This window comes from Polistes fuscatus, unplaced genomic scaffold (genome assembly GCF_010416935.1).
Source record: "Polistes fuscatus isolate 324 unplaced genomic scaffold, CU_Pfus_HIC Scaffold26, whole genome shotgun sequence".
Taxonomy (NCBI): domain Eukaryota; kingdom Metazoa; phylum Arthropoda; class Insecta; order Hymenoptera; family Vespidae; genus Polistes; species Polistes fuscatus.
In genome coordinates this window covers 1,946,685-1,964,593 of record NW_025113103.1, presented here as the reverse complement: position 1 = coordinate 1,964,593, position 17,909 = coordinate 1,946,685, and the positions used below count along the sequence as shown (strand labels likewise).

The window sequence follows — 17,909 nt, the reverse complement described above, 5'->3', positions numbered from 1 at the left end:
TAACCTTGATCTTGAAATTCCCATAACGATGACTCGATGATTCGATGATTTTGTTGAACTTTTCTTTGTGTTTTTTTCTTGCTTTCTTTCATTCCCCTCTGACCAATACGAATAATTACGAATAGTTACGAATAATTACGAATAATCGAATGAAAAATGTTGTTGGTAAATGTAATTCAATAGAAAAAAATAATTAAAATAATTAAATAAAATAATATAATATAAATAATATAATTAATAATTAATTAAAATAATTAAATAAATAAAATTATAATAATAATAATAATATTAAAATAATTGCTAAAATAATTCAATAAACCCTTTAGGTACCACCATACACGACGAACAAATATGAAATTTTCTTTGTATTTTATTTTCTTGCTTTCTTTCTTTCCCTAATGATCAATACGAATAATTATAAATAATCGAATGAAAAATGTTGTTAAATGTAATTCAATAGTGGAACGGTCGTAATGAAATTTGATTTCAATTAAATTGAATACCTTTCATTCGTGCGTTTCTTTTTTAGTTTAATATTCTTTTTTTCGTTCTGTCTGTATTGTCCTATGAATTAACCGAGAAGTTTGAAAGTTAACTCGGTACTTAACAAGAGTGGAAAGAGTAATCAAAAGGTCGTTAATCTCGGTAATGAGAGCGCGCACGTTGACGGGCCTTTAAATGCAATTACAATATGTTCGGTATAGTCACACTCTGAATAATATGAGGCTTACCGTTCATTCATTGTCTATCTTCTAGGTACGAGTGATAATTTAACACATTTGCGAGGGAAAATAAGTTGCATCGAGAAACGAAAAAGACACAGACAAAAAGGTAGATAAAAGAAACAACAAAAAAAAATGAGGATTTTAACGATCCTTGAAACCTTAATACGTAAATACATTAAATTATATTTTTTTTTTCTTCAATTCATTTTAATCGTTGCAAATAACAAACAATGGATCCTTAAAGTGTAATCGTTCTTTTGTACGAACGATTAGTCGAATTAAATAAACGACCGAAATTTATTCTCGTCTCTCGAATCGAATTTTATTTTCTAATTAATTGAATAATCTTGAAAGAAAAGAAAAAAAGAAAAGAAAAAGAAAAAAAGATTACCAGAGGTACGTTTTAATGAGATTAAAATAAAAACCACACAGAGAGACGGGATACACTTGTACGATGGTGAATGATGGTGGAATTACTTTCGATCCTCGAAAAACGATAACATCTCGATTAAAGGTGTACGTGTATGTGTGTGTATATTTGTGTATGTGTGTGTTCGTACCAGGCACGCGTTACTCGACTCAGTCCATTGATCGTTCGAACAATTCTTCTTCTTGTTTTTTTGTAAAGACGACAACATAGAAAGCTTGGTTACTTGCTTGCTTGCTTTCTTGCTTCGTACTATGTTGTTGTTTCTAAATACACGAAGAAACATAGATACCAGTATATAATGTACTCATTAATAAAGCATCTAACCTAAACGATTCATTGAAATTCCGATCGATGAGATATTTCTCTTTGAAAAATGCTATCTTTCAAATTGATAATAACCAAAAATTCTACACATCAGTCTAATTAACGATCCAAATCCATCAGGTAGATTTTTTGTTTCAACTTCGTGAAAACTACAACACCCACACACATACACATATACACACATGGTACCGTATAACGAATGGAAGAAAAAAAAAAAAAAAAAAAGGTAAGAAAGAAGAGCATTTCCAAAGCCTGTGAACTTTTCAATTCGTGCTTATTCGTGTGCTTGTATTTGAATAAAAGGGAGGGGGGAAGGAAGCAAGCAAGCAAACAAATTCCAATAGACTCCTCGTCATTAATTAGCAGTGGATGTTGATCCAACGTAGATCTCAAAGAGACTAAAACAAGAGTCGAGTGAGAACATCTTTCTCTTTCTTTATCGTCTAGCCAAGTTTGTTGATGTCACTACTACATGTATATAAATATATGTTATACGTGCGTGCCACATGCCAACGATGACGAAGACCTAGAATCAACCGCACCAGTCGTATTAACATAAAATCCTAATTAAACGAATCTGATCCAACTGCGAAGCGAAATAATTCGAATAATTCTCGACAATTTTGCAACTGCTTTCAAGTCAGTCTGGCATAACATACTACCATCGTTATTTTACTCGATGTTATGCTACAAAGATTTTAGGCTAACGTTAGTTACCAGACGTTCCACGAAATATCGAACGTGTCTTCCGATTTCAACTACCAACGCATCCGTCACAAGTACGTGAGATTGATTCATCCTGTGTACTTATAAGTACACTGGTTATAATCGATTACAAATCGATCCTTATTTTATTTTATTCACGCGTGATATTATTATCATTTATTTTAATCAATTATTTCAGAGTAATCTAAACAAATGTGAACAAATTATGAAGGGTTTTTAACAAACAGATAAAATAGTCAGGTGAACATGTGTTCAAAATGCAACGTCAGTATAGTTATAAGAAAAAATAACGGTACGAACGGTGTCCAAACTGGTTTCTAAAGTATATCCCTTAATGGTATTTAATTTTATCTTTTTAATTACAAATGTAATACTTTACGTGTTAATTAGTCACGGTTATTTATCCTATAAACGTGCTTGAAATCAATACTAATCGTTATTATAGTTACAATATTTAATCGATTAATAAAGAGAATATCAGCTATTTTTATTGGCAAATATATTTGATATTTTATATGGATTAATCAAAATATAATTCTAGGTATAATATTTATCGATTTATTGGATACTGTTATTGCTTTAAATTTAAATAAAGAAAAAGAGAAAAAAAAAATATATATATATATATATATGTAGGAAAAAATATTGCTTTTTAATGAAAACATGTTCCGTAATTTATATACCTGAAAATATAACGGTATCAGTCTCCAATAAAATATACATTCCAACCAAATTTATAGCATTGTACGTCTAATAATTTAAAAAGTATTTCAATAATTTTTAAATATTTTTCTTCTCAAATATTATAATAAATAAAATTTCAACTTATACTGGCCAATCGATAATGAAAAAAAAAAAAAAGAACTTTAATTTAATTCGTTTAATTAATTAATACTATAGATATTATTATTTTCGAATTTTGTTCTAGTGTCATATGTTGAATTATGCATTTTTCTCGTCTTAACAACGCGTGAGATGCAACGACGAGCATAATGTACGTTCGTGCCGCGTGCTGCGCACGTGTGTGAAACCAGTTTCACGTGAAATCCCTTAAACGAACTAACGATATGTTATTTCCCATAACGAAAACATCGAATTTTCAGACCGAAAGATTGGCATCGCGACCTTTTCAACACAAAAATGCAACGCCAACGCAATCAACACGTGCGCATGGCCCTTCACTTTGTACCCTTTTTTTTTTTCTTACCCTTACCTTCTTTTTTTCTTTTTCTTAACTTCACCCCTATCTTTACTGACATAAATACATTTATTATAAAACGATATACCTATGAATATAATATTCTATTAGTGTAATAAATTTGTATGTATAGTCCTTGATGAAAAATTGCACAGAAAGTATTTTTTAGATTTAATCGTATTAAATTATTAATAAATAACACAAAAATATGAAAGGATTGTAATTGACTATCGGAATCTGTAGTTGTCACAACTGTCATATCATTTGAATGACTATAAAAGAAATCAATCTTAATAACTTATTGTTAAATCTAATTACAAAGCTTGATTTTTTGATTTATATAAAAAGAATGAAATAAATTCTCTTGAATCATAACATAGAGTCACTCGTAATTCTACAAATCAAAATTGTTTAGTCTTCGAAGTAAGGTTAAACTAAGAACGTCATACAAATAAATGAAAAACTATATAAATATATTTATAAAGTAGACAAAAACTATAATCTAGATATATTTTGTCCAAAAATTGTCGTTGATAATCACGATGAAAAATAGAATATTTAAGAAGAACTATCTGTAGACGACATTGTTGAAATGAGACAAGAGACTTAAGTAGATGAGTTACAATGCATAAGTCTAATACTTATGATTTTACATGAATCTTTGACTGAAAGATAACGCAGAGTAAAAGGAGAATAATGTTATTTGGCTTGATCAAGCTAGAGGTCGAGTTGTAATTGGGTGCAATTCGTGGTAAAAATAAACATAGGTCTAGTTGACAGCCGTTCGTTCTGTTATAACAGGGTGGCACGGAACGTGCGTAGGAGATGATGATCGTTCGTCAGCCTTACAAGTAAAGAGAGACATCGCGAACTGGATGGAGTACGTTACGAACGAATCAAGTATTTCCCGCCAATCGATCACTCCCATCCGATTACGTATTACTCGTACGGCTTTAGAATTATATAACTATTGTTGGACGAGTCGTAAATAAAGGCTACTTACCGCTGATCGAGGCGAAAAACGTCAGAATCGGCGCGCACACACAAACACACGCGTTACACCTAGCACGTCTTACGGCAGACTGCCGTTCAGTGGCGCTGTTTTAACTCGGCCATATTGGATCAATCCAGGCTCAATCAAAATGGCGCCAAATTTAAATGATTTTCGAAAAAGGATACACGTTTAATTCATTAACTTTGGATTATTTTCATTCACTCGATCGTTTTATTCATCGTTTTCTTTCTTTTTTTTTCCTTTTTTTTGGTTTGTTTTAAATTATAACATAATACGACGCGAGTTTGCGTAAGACGAGATATTTACTTATTTTTCTTGTAATATATATTATAATAATTTTCTTTTTATAATAGAACGCATGCAATATAAACAGCTACATATTAAAATCATTTTAATTTAATAAGAACACATTTAAGATATATACGACGTTGTTTTTTTTATGTAAAAAATAAACAGATAATAAAGCAGGAACAAAATTCTTGGAACGCAAGAATATTTCGAGTATTTTTACGATATTGTGAGTTGTTTTTCTTCTTCTTTTTATATTATTATACGTAAATATGTTATAGCGTTTTATACGGTGAATGATTCTTAAAATATACAGTTAATTACCCATCATTTATTTAAGATTATCATGTGTGATGATAATCGATTAGCTCTTGAATAAGTTTGAAAGTTAAATTATATTACTTTAAACGCTTACCTTAGAACACTTTACGAAAATTGATTACACTCCGTGTGCCTATGCCAATCCACCTTCTTATTTTATATGGAAGTTTGGTTTTTCGAGCACATTTAATTTCCTCCTCTCTATTTCTCACTTTCCCTCTCTCGCTATGTTTCTTTCTCAGTTATTCTTTACATATAATTCTTCTAATGTAATTGATAAAAACGGCTTATGCGATTCTTAACAATGTTATAGATCCGCGCATTATTAGATTTTCACTTACAACAGAATCTATTTAATTAGTTTTCATACGGTATTATAATTACCGACAATTCCACTTTTATGATAGTTATAAAATCTTGTAAAGAAAGCCTAAGTTACTCCTCGACAAATATTACCGACGTGACAAATAGTCTTTCGTGATATCGTGCGACTTTAAATTCTACAGGAAATACATTTATATCAAATGGTGTATTCGCTTGAAGAGCATTATCCATAAATTAATGAAATTTATGAATACCGACAAAGCGTTACCAGCACTTTACCAATATAACTAATTGTGTGCTATTATTATCTTGTTGAAAGCTTAAAATGTATGCGCATTGCGGCAAATACCGCAACCCAAAGCGAATTCTTCACCGGTCGGTGGATGTTTAACGTGTAATGGACATTCATCTCCTTCAAGTTGTTTAGTTTTAGGTCCTGCAACAATGATTCATCGTTTTAATATCAAAAAAAGAAATAATTAAACAAAGAAATAAATGAAAAATTCGAATACCTGCAGGACATGAAGGCAGCTCACACTTTGGAATGGTGGTGACTCGTTGAAAGTCGTCGTGGCAGGGGTTGCAGAAGTGGGTAGTTCCAAAGCAAAAGAAGACTGCCACCGAGCAACAATATCGACATTTATACTCTAGAAAGTCTGCCCCGTGCTTCGGACACATCTGAGCCCTTGCCACGTCGCTGCACCCTCCGCAAACCAATTCTGTAGGATCGAAAGATTCCCCGCCTAACTGCGCATCGCATCTTGCTTCGCCACCATAATAGGCCTTCTGACACTTGAAACAAACGTAATACGCGTATTTTTCCATGGCATATGCTGCCGGATCTTGAAACCGTCCACCTGGTGCAAATGCTGCTTCCATTCTATACAATAAATAATTACGTATATAAATAATATCGTATTGAGAATTGAACAAAATATTAGCATATGATTTGTGAACAAGAAAAAGAAACAATGCATACTTATGCAATCCTTCGTATTCTAATCGCATTAAAGCTTTCCTCTTAACATCCTCGTAAAGCTCTTTGATGCTTGCCAATTGTTCATCTAACATCGGATGTATCATCGGTACCTTGCAAATAGGACAAAGGGAGAATCCAAATGTTATCCTCGGTCCAACCCATTTTTCCATCAATACACTTCGACAGCAATGTAAGTGAAACACGTGACCACATTGTAATTGTATAGCTGGGGCACAAGATAAAGCTTCGGTGAAACAAATCATACACATGTCATCAGCATCTTGTTTGAGATCACTGTCTGCTGAACATCTGTGCAAGCATGGCAAGCAAGTTTTTTCATTTTTGACTCCCCCACAAATATGACCACAAGGGTGAACCTTGTTGCATGCGTTTTTGGAATGTTCTTGACAATCGTGATCAGCACAAATATTTCCTATTGCTAATAGACCCGTATTTCCGGTAGTTCCGCAAAATCGACACATGCCAGAAGTGACACCAACTGGTTTCCTCGGTGAACCATCTCGAAATTCTACCAATGCTTTCAATGTTCTACTATCTGCTAATGCTAGGATCCAAAATAGTTTCGTTCTTCCGCAGCCCTCGTGTAAATCAACACGAATAGCTTCCTCTTCTTCCTTACAGACCTGTCTAATGTGCATCCTTGTTCTCTGATGAAGGTGCAAAACTCGATCGCATTCGGCGCATAAATTTCCACATTCGTTACATTGTATGATAGCTGTTGTCTCGCCGTCATCGTGATTACTACATGTTGGCTGGTAAAGTTAACAAAATATTTTCATAGTTATAATTATAAAATACATGTATATATGTTAGATATTTGAAAATAATTGTAATCATTACATGAAACCTGTTAAAATTTTTGATTTTCGATAATTATCTCAATGAGAAATTGAAAATAAATGAATAGACTAACCCTGGGAGGTTGGGGTTGTCCTTCAGAAGCACTCCATTGTCCTGAAGATAATCTTTCCACGTGATCAGAATCTAAAACACACAAGGAAGAAAGAGCCAGCCACAATGTTGGAGTTCGCAGACACTCTGTCGGTTCTCGACTTTTTTCACTTAATCTTGTCAAATTTAAAATATTTTCAGCGATAGCTGCCTTAGCTACGGATGCCCATGCCTCTGATATCTTTCCCTGTAAAAAGAAATCCATTAATTTACAATTAATTTAAACACACTTTAGAAAATAATGTGAACAATGCATACAGATGCCATGTCCTTTAAAAGTTGAATTATAACTTCGGCTAATTTTCGAGTCATGCATCCCCTTAACCACCATTTTTCGCCAACAAAACTTTTCGGATGTATACTAGTCGCCAGTGAAGCTGTCTGCAAAGCTTTACCATTATTTTCTTTTCCTTTAATCTTAACTTGTACAGTCAATGCTTTAGCGATACAACTTAAAAAAATGTCAAGTATTCCAATTGCATTATCATCGAAATCTGACGACTGTGTAAGACCATTATTGGCAACAGCTATTATACTGAAATCCGTTGGTGGTAATCGTTCGATACCAATGACAGTAGCTAAAATCTCGGGCTTGATTACTGGTAAAATTCTCCGTAAAAGAGACGTCACCTAAGAACAGAACAAAAACAACAAATCCAATAATACTTGAGCCACGTGTAGGTTATTATCCGAAAAAAAAAATATAAAAAGATACAAATACGTACTTGACGTTGCACTCTAGCAGATCCGGTATGCAATAAACTAAGTAAATCTTTAACCAGACCGTATTGATACGACAAATAATGTTGTCCAACAGAACTGCCACTTAAAGCGAGAACCATCGAAAGCATTTCGAAACAATATGTATCAGCTGTTTTTGGTAAATCACTGTTGTCACTTATTACACTATTGGCAGGTGTCGGAGAACACAACAACAATTCCCACTCTTCTCTCATACGAATTGTTTCTTTTTGTATAGCCAGGACAATATGCTTGCACACCTGTTTTTGTAAATGCGTTAATTTGCTCCTACTGAACAAAATTCCAACCATGTGTTCTCTTAGATCGTTGCTATCTTCTATATCTCCGTTCCCACCTTCCGTTTGTTCAGGTTGTTGGGGTTGTTCTCCTTGTATAAGTTTACCAAATACCTGAGACGTGATCAAACGAAATACCTTCAACGTTTCCGTTTCGCAATTCTTCTGTTGAATCATTTGCGTGCTTAATTGTTTTCCAATTTTTAAAGATTCTCCTTTGACTTCTCCCAAAATTCGAATTTGACGAACGCGAAGGGAATTGTCGGGTCCCTTGAATTCCAGCCCAATAACGACGTGACGTGGATCTATATCATTTAATTTACAATGTATATATATATATTACTCGTTAAAAAATAATGATTATATTCGAAACTTACCAGTGATCGAACAATTTATCCATCCAACTGATCTACTTTCAATTTCAACTGTTCTCAATTTGACCATTTCGTCGACAATAGTTCCCGATTGAAATACCACATTGGATACCTTGTGCTAAAACGATATAATCCAATGGTACAATTCGTCGAATAAAATTATTAACACAATGTTATAACAATTGTAACAAAACTCACTGTTAAATCTCGACAATTGTCAATATGAATATAAACTATTCTTGGGAATGAATGAGCAGCGCATACAATAGTTATAGTTTTAGTTTTGTGCCGATCTTCGTCGCCGGATTCCCAAAATGTTTCGGTTGAGTTGTCAGTCAAACTGCTTATCATGGATTGTCTACTGGATGCCTTGATTTTCACGCCGCTTGTTAAATCTTTCAAAACTTCAACGCATCCGGTAATCTGTTGAGAGGACATCGATTGATGGCTTTCGTGCATGCTCATTATAACATCTTCCTCTTCCTCAGATCGTGACAAAATTTTACTAATGTTACTAAAAACGTGACTTCTATGAAGAAACATATGATCGGCAGGTGTAAATCTAATCGACCAACATTTAATAGCGGCGTGTTGTAACGGCGAGCCTGTAAATTTTTTTTCGTATAATATAAAGAATACAAAAAAAAAGATACGAACACTTTTGATATTAGAAAAACAAACCTGGCGGGGGTAAAAGCATTAGATCAGCAATTGTTTGCAATAAGGTATGAAATGCTGTTGGCAAAGGATTAACAGCTTCACCTGCTATTAATAAGTCACCCAAAGGATGTTCACGCGTACCTGCCATATCCTTAAATCACGAAGTATGTTTGGTAAATATTTTTTCTTTGAAGTAATTGAATTAAGTAAAAATTCGTATTAATTGATATACGTACATGATCATCTTTCTTTTCGAATTTATTGTCCTCCTCGGTTTGTTCCGAAGTATCAGGTGATACTACCGGAGTAAGGGAAGATACGAACCACCAAAGTAAATCGTGTAAACAAATTGGCTGAGTTACGCTTCGTAATAACCAATTTAAAGCTTGCATCGCATAAACCCTGCACGCGGCACGTCGTAATGCTTGTTTCATCGCAATCTGTAGGTGTTGTAAATTGTGTTGCATAAGAACAAATAACATAACAGGTCTCATGAGAATTTCTATTCTATCGTTATTCGCTGTTTCTGCTTGACTCGTAGAAACTATTGCGGATTGATCCATAGACGGAACTAATTTTTGAAGAGCAGCTGATGGATAGCATAACAGTGATGAACCAGCATCTGTAATATACAATTTATATAGATAAAATATTCTATATTATCTAAATAATCAAATGATTTATTTTTTTTCAAGTGAAATATTTGAATTATCACCATTGTTCATTTCACTGCCGCTATAATTTCGTTTTCGCATCATTACGATTCTTCCATCGTTACTGTTTCTAGCCCAGGGTGCACCCGTAGACATTGATACTGATCTATGGAATGTTCCTCGATTTTTTCCACTTTCATTGTCGCTTTCGCTGACAGGACACTCGGATAATGGCTGGAAACGATATAATTAAAGGTTAAACGAAAATTGTGATAATAGTTTATTAAAACTGTTTAACTTACTCTGCCGTTTGTAGTGTTAAACATTCCAACGGTTCCTTCGTAAAGATTTTGCTGACCATTTTGTCGTCTTAAAGTTTCTTCGTAATATCTCTCATCGTGAGTTTGCGAATTGTGAATTCCCAACGCTTGCAAACATTGAAACGGACCCGTTGGTGGAAACGGACCAGTTGCTTCCGGTGGACTGTAATTTTCTGCTACGGAGGATAAAGTTTGAGACGGTCGTCTCTGTTGTTTCGGAATGCTTAAACCGGATGCACTTGCCAGGTCCAATAGAAACATGGCATTATTTTTCATAATGATGTGTGTGTCGAACCCGTTGGGACTAGTAATTGGCGATACTGGTTTGCTGTCGTTATTTTTATTTTTCGACAATCCGCTGATAAAATTCTTAGCCAATTTATTTTTCCGCACGGTTAAATATTTTTCCCGGCAAGTGTCGCAGATCAAATACCACGAATAACCGCCCACGCCGCCGTCCCCACAATTCCCAGCCCATCCGACACAATAATTACCATCACTGTTGTATCCCTTGCCACCTGCACTCCAACCACAACCAGGGTGTACCTTTTTCATGTGATACGTCACTGGATGGGGAATCATCAACCCGCAAAGTTCACAAATAGTTTCAGATTCTATACCAGTACCTAGACCCTCAGACGCATTAGACTTTCCAATAGGCTTCCATTCCTTTTTCTTTCTGCTACCTTTCTTCTCTTTATCTTTCACTTTATCTTCCTTCAGACGTTTCTCAGGCGCCGGACACTTAGCCAGTTTCATCGTCTGTATCTGAGATATTGGACTTGGTAAAACGGATTGTTGCTCGACTGCTTGTAAACAATTCGTACTAAGTTCCTCCCAAAGGAATACTAAACTCTTCAAGGCCGGTGGTAGAACAGCGACCGTATGAAATTCCGGAAGTGAATCTAATTTACCACTGGATTGTATTTCCTCCTTTATCGTAACTTCTTGTTTCTTTCTATTTCGATTTGCATTAGCATTAGCAGCCGAACGAGTCAAAGTTTCCAAGGTACTGGCTTGTATGTGCAAGTAATTCCCAGCATTTGTTACTTCCACGGAATGCCTTTGCCTTGCCTTTTGTTCCTGTTTCTCCTTGTCGTTGGATTGTACCAATGGTTGTCTGGTAACAACGACGGCACCTTCCTTCGGCAACGTTGGATGAAATTTAAGGAAACTTGCGCACGCCATTGCATCGTGAACTATACCTTCGTGCCATAGAAACGCAGCGAATACTGCTCTTAAACATTCAGCTACCGAGGGACTTATAGCTTCCTTAACTTTATCTTTACTCAGATTTAATGCTCGCGACGGATTGGGTAACTGATTTGTATTAGCTGGTGACATTGCACGTTTCGCTCTGATCTTCACTACTTTCGCGTGATCTCGTTTACTCAATTTCGGCGAATGACGTTCCTCTTTCGTTCCCGACGAACCAATGCTGAAGTGTCCCTTCATAGCAGTGGTTGCACTTTCCGGACTCGTTTGCGTTTGTGCTTGCGACACTTTACGTGGACTGTCTTGAGAATTCTAAAAATGTAACAAGTATATTGCTTAGTTTGTTTTATCTAGTTTATCGTGATAGAAATTTGAATGGAAATAATACAAAAATCTTACCACGCCATCTTTTCTTGGCGTGTCAGGTGGTGTTGCTATACTGCCTTCCGATCTCATATGCAATGAACTGCAACTAGGACTCGGTGAAAGATCACGAGTATTTGCCGTAGTACTAATTCCGTTAGGAGACTGAGAAGGATCTTGAGTTAGACTGCTAACCAAAGCACTTGTATCACTTTGAGTTGATCCTCTTCGTTGGGACGTGATACTATCGATCATTCCACCTGAGACTTCGTCAAAAATATAACTCTTAATTTAATCGTGTTTTATAATCATAATAATAATTTGTAATTATTTCTTATTAGCGTGCCATGTTATCATATTATCTCACCTCTTATTACTTTCAATAAACAGTTAAACGTTAACAGTATCATTGTATAAACTTAGAAAATAAAACAATCGTGCAAAAAATTGTTTCGTGCTGATTTTATTTTTCTTACAAATAAAATGATTTATATCATTCTGATTAATTTGATGAATAATGATTTGAATGGTAATGGAATGAATGCAACATCAAAGGTTCTTCGTCAACACAACACTCATGTCATTTTCGTGTAGAGTTATTGAGTATGAATGGGTGTTAGTATTCTTACCTAACGGAGATAGACCAACACTTCGAAGAGAACCGCAGAGCACTGGGCTGCTACTAACACTGTCCCCCCCTGCTACCAAACACTTCCCACCTGGTAAGTTTGCATTAGTTGATGAATGTAATGTGATGTGTCAAGTATATCAATTATATATATATCAAATAGTTTACTAACTTTATTTGTAAATTGATATAGTGATTACGAAATGAACAAACTAGCAAAGCAAGAAAATCTACAACAGATAAATCATTCGTATCAAATATTAACACTACTTTCATGCACTAATGCACAAAGAAAAAAATAATCGATAAGGAGTTGTGTGTGTGTGATCGCTATAATTTGAATTATTATTTACTAAATATTAAGACAATTTAAACGAGCAAATTCTAGCTTTGGAAGAACAATTCAGTACCTGATACAGGAGCACTAGCAGCAGTTATATGTAGATGATTACCAAAACCAACTGGTTGTTGACCGGGTTCAGCTAAGACAAACGTCAAATTTTGGATACATCTACTAATTGAAAATATGATATACTTTGGAAAAAGAAAATGACATAAAAAATCGCACTTTTTGATTCTAACGTGCTAGTAAACAAAATACCCGAGAGTCTGAGAACCGAATTTCTCAGGGTATGGAAAAAGATTCCTTTTTTATAGCAATGGCACAGAACAAAATGAAATAATGTAAGTGAAATCATAGTGATGAATTAAACAGGGCAGGTATAATAGGGCAGTAGTTAATCCTTTGAGCAAGTAACTGATATTAAATACGTACCGGGTATCGGAACCGGACTAGAGGATGGGCTTGGAAATCGTGGTGACCCACCTTGGGGATTCTTTGGTGACGAGCTTCTTGACATTTTCCTTGGTGTTTCCGGCGGTGTTGCTCCGTTTCCATTCGCACGACTCTCCCCCATTGCTTTGACTAATTCCTTCACGGATACGCCAACGAATTCAGAGAAATCTCTGCGGAATACGAAACTGTTAATATTTGTCCGAGTTAACTCTTGTCAATCGGTTATTTTACAAATTAGAAACGCAGGAAAAAATCTTTTTTAAAATGGGATTGAAGATTATTTTGTTTGCTCACTTACCTGCCCGGAGAACTTTTTTTCTCGGCGTGAGTTTTGTCGTCTCCTCTCAACCATTTCTGCAAAACGCTGAACTTTCCTCCAGCACCACCACCACCACCACCACCACCCTCCCTCTCCCGTTCCTTAACGACCCTTTCTTTCGAGTGGGCTTTTGAAAACTTCGGCGAGACGTCCGTCTTGTCTAATGCGAATTTTTCGCTGCCTGTAAAACGCGAATCAATGACGAGAATGCATTAAACAAATTTATAATTGTTCCCCTGTTTCATTATCGAAAACGTGTACCTGGTGAATCATGCTGATTATACGATCCAAAAACAAAGGGATTCGTGTTGGTATTTTCCCCAGACTCTCCCGTACCTGGAGTAAAGTTTTGCGTTGTAAAGTTGAAACCCTCGTGACTAACGGATGGAACGGAAAAATCAAAGCCTTTGTTCTTCTGATCCTTCAACGGCACAGACTGATGATCGGGCAATGCTATTTTCTTTTCCACCGGATCGGGTTCCGGTTCTTGCTCGAACTTCATATATTCCACTCCGTGTTTACTAATCGCTAGGGACCAAACCTCACTCTCGATACAACGATTCTTGTCGAAGCAATATTTAGCTGCCGACTCCTCATCGATACGAGCCCAAGCACCCTCGTTATTGGTGAACTGTGAAGTGTTCAACGAACGGTAAAATTCGTGGTAACGCTTCAACATTTTCTTTCTATATTTTTTTGGTTAAATAATCATAATGCTTACGTATTCTAAAATAGTGACTGTATTTCCAAGAACCAACATTCCCACTAGCGCAGCCTTCAGACTGGGTTTGCTTCTGATATTGTGTCCCGAGGCTCCGCATTTCACGACGACCATGTTTTTACCACTCGCCAAACGGACCGACTGCCTCTTGCTGAAAACGAGGTGAAGACACACACGTTTGAGTACGCGTTAAATCGAGTTATCTGAGGGGAGAAATATAAAAGTCTAGTTACTCTTCGCCAGAATCCACTCTCTTCCGAAGAATGATATCTTTTATGGCCTGATCTAAAATCGATTTAGGTTCCTCTACTGGAAGTAATAAGGTTTTTCCTAGATGTTGATTGTACTGCAGACACCAAGCTCCCAACTGAGTGCTACTGCAATAATCTTTTATGGTCTCCGCGCTCAATCTCAGCCATACACCGTCGTCGTTGTGTACCTTGAGAGATCGATAGAAATTGTAATCGAAAAGTTTGATAGTCGTTTCAACAATGGCTACAACAACAACAACAGCAACGAATAAACGTTTAAGAAGAAGATTTACCTCGTCCACAAACGATATGGTACCATTGATGGGAATGGAACCTATTTGTTCGCTCTGCAAGGAAGGATTGGCCCTGATTCTCAAGCCGGCACTATTTTTAGAAACAAACTTTCTAACTTTGCTCGGTTGTTGCTGGTGTTTCTTGACGATATTTTGAGCCGGTGGCTGCATACCTTGAGGAGGTTCCTTCACTTCAACCTTGTAATTCTAAAGAAAATAATAATCCTCTAATTCTTGATAAAGAACAAAGAGAATCTTTAAAAAAGATTTAAAAAAAGAAAGGAAGATTCAAATAAACAACTCACGTCTTCCATATTGTAACCATCAACGGTAATCATTAAAGAATACCAGCCAACTGAACAAGGTGTCCAGGTGGCACTGTAACTACCATCATTGTTCGGTCTGACCAGCATACTCTCGCTTGATCTTTTAAACGTCGGTGACATAAATCTTAACTCTTCGAAGGAATAATTTTCGTAGGCCTTCATCATGGTAATCGAATAGAAACACATTTTGTTGCTTATCGTAGCCTCATACGGCACGTCCAAATTCGGTTGAGGATGACCACCGAAGGTCAACGGATCCGATTGAGAAACTCGACGAATTTTTCTACCTTGATCCGTACCAGTTAGATCCATTTTGTCGATGGGAATTGCTTTTACTTCGATCTAACGGAAATATAATATAATAATAATAATAATAATAATAATAATAATAATAAAAAGAAAAATAATAAAATGACAGTAATATTATGGGGAAACAGCAAATTTTGTTACGTTGTTCCAGATAAGAAGCAACACACGTTTCACGACACACACACATATATAGCGAGTGCAGAGGTTCGGTGTCATGAATTATTGAAAATTGCTTTTCACCTTCAAACCGGGCACGTGCACAATCTCGCCGTATTGGTCCCTGGTGAGTATGGTTACAATAGCGGGCCATCCGCATCTCATTTCCTCTCTCGAATAAAGAGCCTCGCACTGGGATGGATCCACAAAGCTGTCCGGTTGAAGCCATCTCGCCAATCTACCTCCACTCGTGCCGGGTGAACAGGAAACGAAATCTCTCAAGAAAAGTCGTTCGTTTGAGTGACAACTGAAATCAATCAAAAGAAATAAACTGTAATGCGATTGTTCACTACATATCTGTTGTGATTTTTTCAGGTTGTCAGATAATTTGAAAATGAAGACAATTTCTTAAACAATTTCTATTTGTTTTTTGGGTGGGGTTGAGAAGAGGAGGAGGAGGATGAGGAAGCCAATTCGAGCAAAAATGAAATGAAAGGATAAAGTAGAAAAAACTTGGGCAAATTGAGGATGAATGCAGGTAACAGGTTCGTTAGAACAAGTTTCAGACTCGCGATATCCTTAATTGGTACTAGCTGCTGAACTCGCTTGGATAGATCACACAGAACCGAGGACGATGCTCTTCTAACAGCCAGACAATCGCTGCTTCCCCTGACGAACGATCGACTCATCCCTAATAAGGTGTAATCACATCGCAATTCTCTTCTCAGCAGCCTCAAACTGTCGCTCACTTAGTAACCTTATAGATTTAGATTAACTGTAAGCCTTCGATTCTCGTTTCTCGTCGAATCCCCAAATCGAAAACAAATCGTACGTAGCAGATAATCTTCCCGAATACGTATTTTTCATCTAATTTCATCATTTCTTAATCTGTAAATGAATCTTCGAATATACAGGGTGTCCCACATAACTCTAGTCACGATTTTTCAAATACTTGCGATAACCTGACACAAAAATACTTTAAACAAAAGTTGATCTTTTTTTGATTGACTATACATTGCAATAAAAAAAAGGTTCGATAAAAATATTTTTTAAGGCTACCTTTATTTGTTTAAATAGCATTTAGTATTTTTGATTTAATTTAATATGAGACAACAATTTAATATGAAATTTAATATATATTATGAAAACGGTAGATACTGAAAAGTTGATAAATAAAGGTATATGAATATTCTTGATTATTATTCTACACTTTTGAAAAGGTAAATTTGTCAGGAACGATTATAACAAATAACCTCGGGGCAGGATCCTACGGCAAAATTATATTTCGCGTTCCATCGAGTAAGTAATATGCGAGGTAACAGCAGATCGATGATCCAAACGTGAAAAGCTTTCGATGGGTAAAACCTGACGGGGGACATGCGATTCTACGATCGATCGTTCGAAATTGACTGTGCGGCTTTAAGGTCGCCGTATATTTCTCTCTCGCTCACTCTCACTCTATTTCCTCCACAGCTGGCTGACGTATGGTCAGCACGTGGCCATTTCGAAAATGGCCACTTCAAATAGCATCAGGTGCTTCCCAGTTTGAGAAGCACGTTATGAATGAATGGTAGTTGCACATGTGCGTCGTAGAGACATAGGAATAGGTATACTGAAGTAAGAGGATGGGATGCTTCAACTACGGACACGCGCAATTTCTCATGGGAAATTAAATGGTCAGGTTTGTGCTCATAAAAGGGAAGAGATATGAAGGTAAAACGTTTTTAGACAAAATCTACGACTATTATGAAAAGCTACGACGAAGATGTTAGGTCTGAGGTATCCTTTATTCGAGTTCATAATCAATTTAAACGGTATCCTTTTAATTTGTTACTTTTTTTTGTTTTGTCTTTTTATAAAGCATTACATACTCGATGCAACAACAACAACAACAACAACAACAACAAAAATATGTAGATTCCGTGTAACATGATAGTAATTCCATCGTATTTGAAAAACCTTTTTAGACAATACGTGTTGCACGCATGTACCTAGATATAACGCATAACACATATGTAAATGTATTATACAAACTACACATGTCATTGATACTTTCCAATCCATTACAGACAAACAGCAAATACGATAGATTAAGTTTGTAACTTGGTCAGGGTCGATTTCGATAGAACATAGGTGGTACATTCTGGTTCCCCTAGGACCTGTTCGAATACCTGTACATACCTAAA

The 17,909-nt window shown here is 35.8% G+C and overlaps 2 protein-coding genes across 10 annotated transcripts in view; both read right to left on the bottom strand.

Moving 5' to 3' along the window:
• The window catches only part of LOC122518818 (WD repeat-containing protein 47), a 54,788-nt gene extending 50,288 nt beyond the window's left edge, over positions 1–4,500 (bottom strand). Inside the window, exon 1 of the mRNA XM_043637933.1 lies at positions 4,407–4,500. The gene's annotated coding sequence lies outside the window, so the exon portion shown is untranslated. The remainder of the gene's footprint in view (positions 1–4,406) is intronic.
• A 328-nt stretch (positions 4,501–4,828) lies between these two features.
• Positions 4,829–17,909, bottom strand: part of LOC122518817 (E3 ubiquitin-protein ligase highwire-like) — a 202,245-nt gene continuing 189,164 nt past the window's right edge. For 2 of the 9 annotated variants that reach the window (XM_043637920.1, XM_043637929.1), the window contains 23 exons: positions 15,808–16,030; positions 15,238–15,600; positions 14,933–15,139; positions 14,622–14,827; positions 14,389–14,539; positions 13,929–14,298; positions 13,647–13,848; positions 13,328–13,518; positions 12,963–13,034; positions 12,554–12,643; positions 11,961–12,190; positions 10,329–11,873; positions 10,089–10,260; positions 9,610–9,995; positions 9,395–9,524; positions 8,912–9,318; positions 8,717–8,831; positions 8,028–8,644; positions 7,561–7,932; positions 7,265–7,489; positions 6,331–7,103; positions 5,864–6,231; positions 4,829–5,787 (listed from right to left, as the gene is read on the bottom strand). In XM_043637920.1, coding sequence (XP_043493855.1) covers positions 5,672–5,787; positions 5,864–6,231; positions 6,331–7,103; positions 7,265–7,489; positions 7,561–7,932; positions 8,028–8,644; positions 8,717–8,831; positions 8,912–9,318; positions 9,395–9,524; positions 9,610–9,995; positions 10,089–10,260; positions 10,329–11,873; positions 11,961–12,190; positions 12,554–12,643; positions 12,963–13,034; positions 13,328–13,518; positions 13,647–13,848; positions 13,929–14,298; positions 14,389–14,539; positions 14,622–14,827; positions 14,933–15,139; positions 15,238–15,600; positions 15,808–16,030 — 7,531 coding nt within the window. In that variant the 3' untranslated portion in view covers positions 4,829–5,671. The remainder of the gene's footprint in view (positions 5,788–5,863; positions 6,232–6,330; positions 7,104–7,264; positions 7,490–7,560; positions 7,933–8,027; positions 8,645–8,716; positions 8,832–8,911; positions 9,319–9,394; positions 9,525–9,609; positions 9,996–10,088; positions 10,261–10,328; positions 11,874–11,960; positions 12,191–12,553; positions 12,644–12,962; positions 13,035–13,327; positions 13,519–13,646; positions 13,849–13,928; positions 14,299–14,388; positions 14,540–14,621; positions 14,828–14,932; positions 15,140–15,237; positions 15,601–15,807; positions 16,031–17,909) is intronic. The other 7 variants (XM_043637921.1, XM_043637924.1, XM_043637925.1 and 4 more) reach the window with 7 other exon arrangements.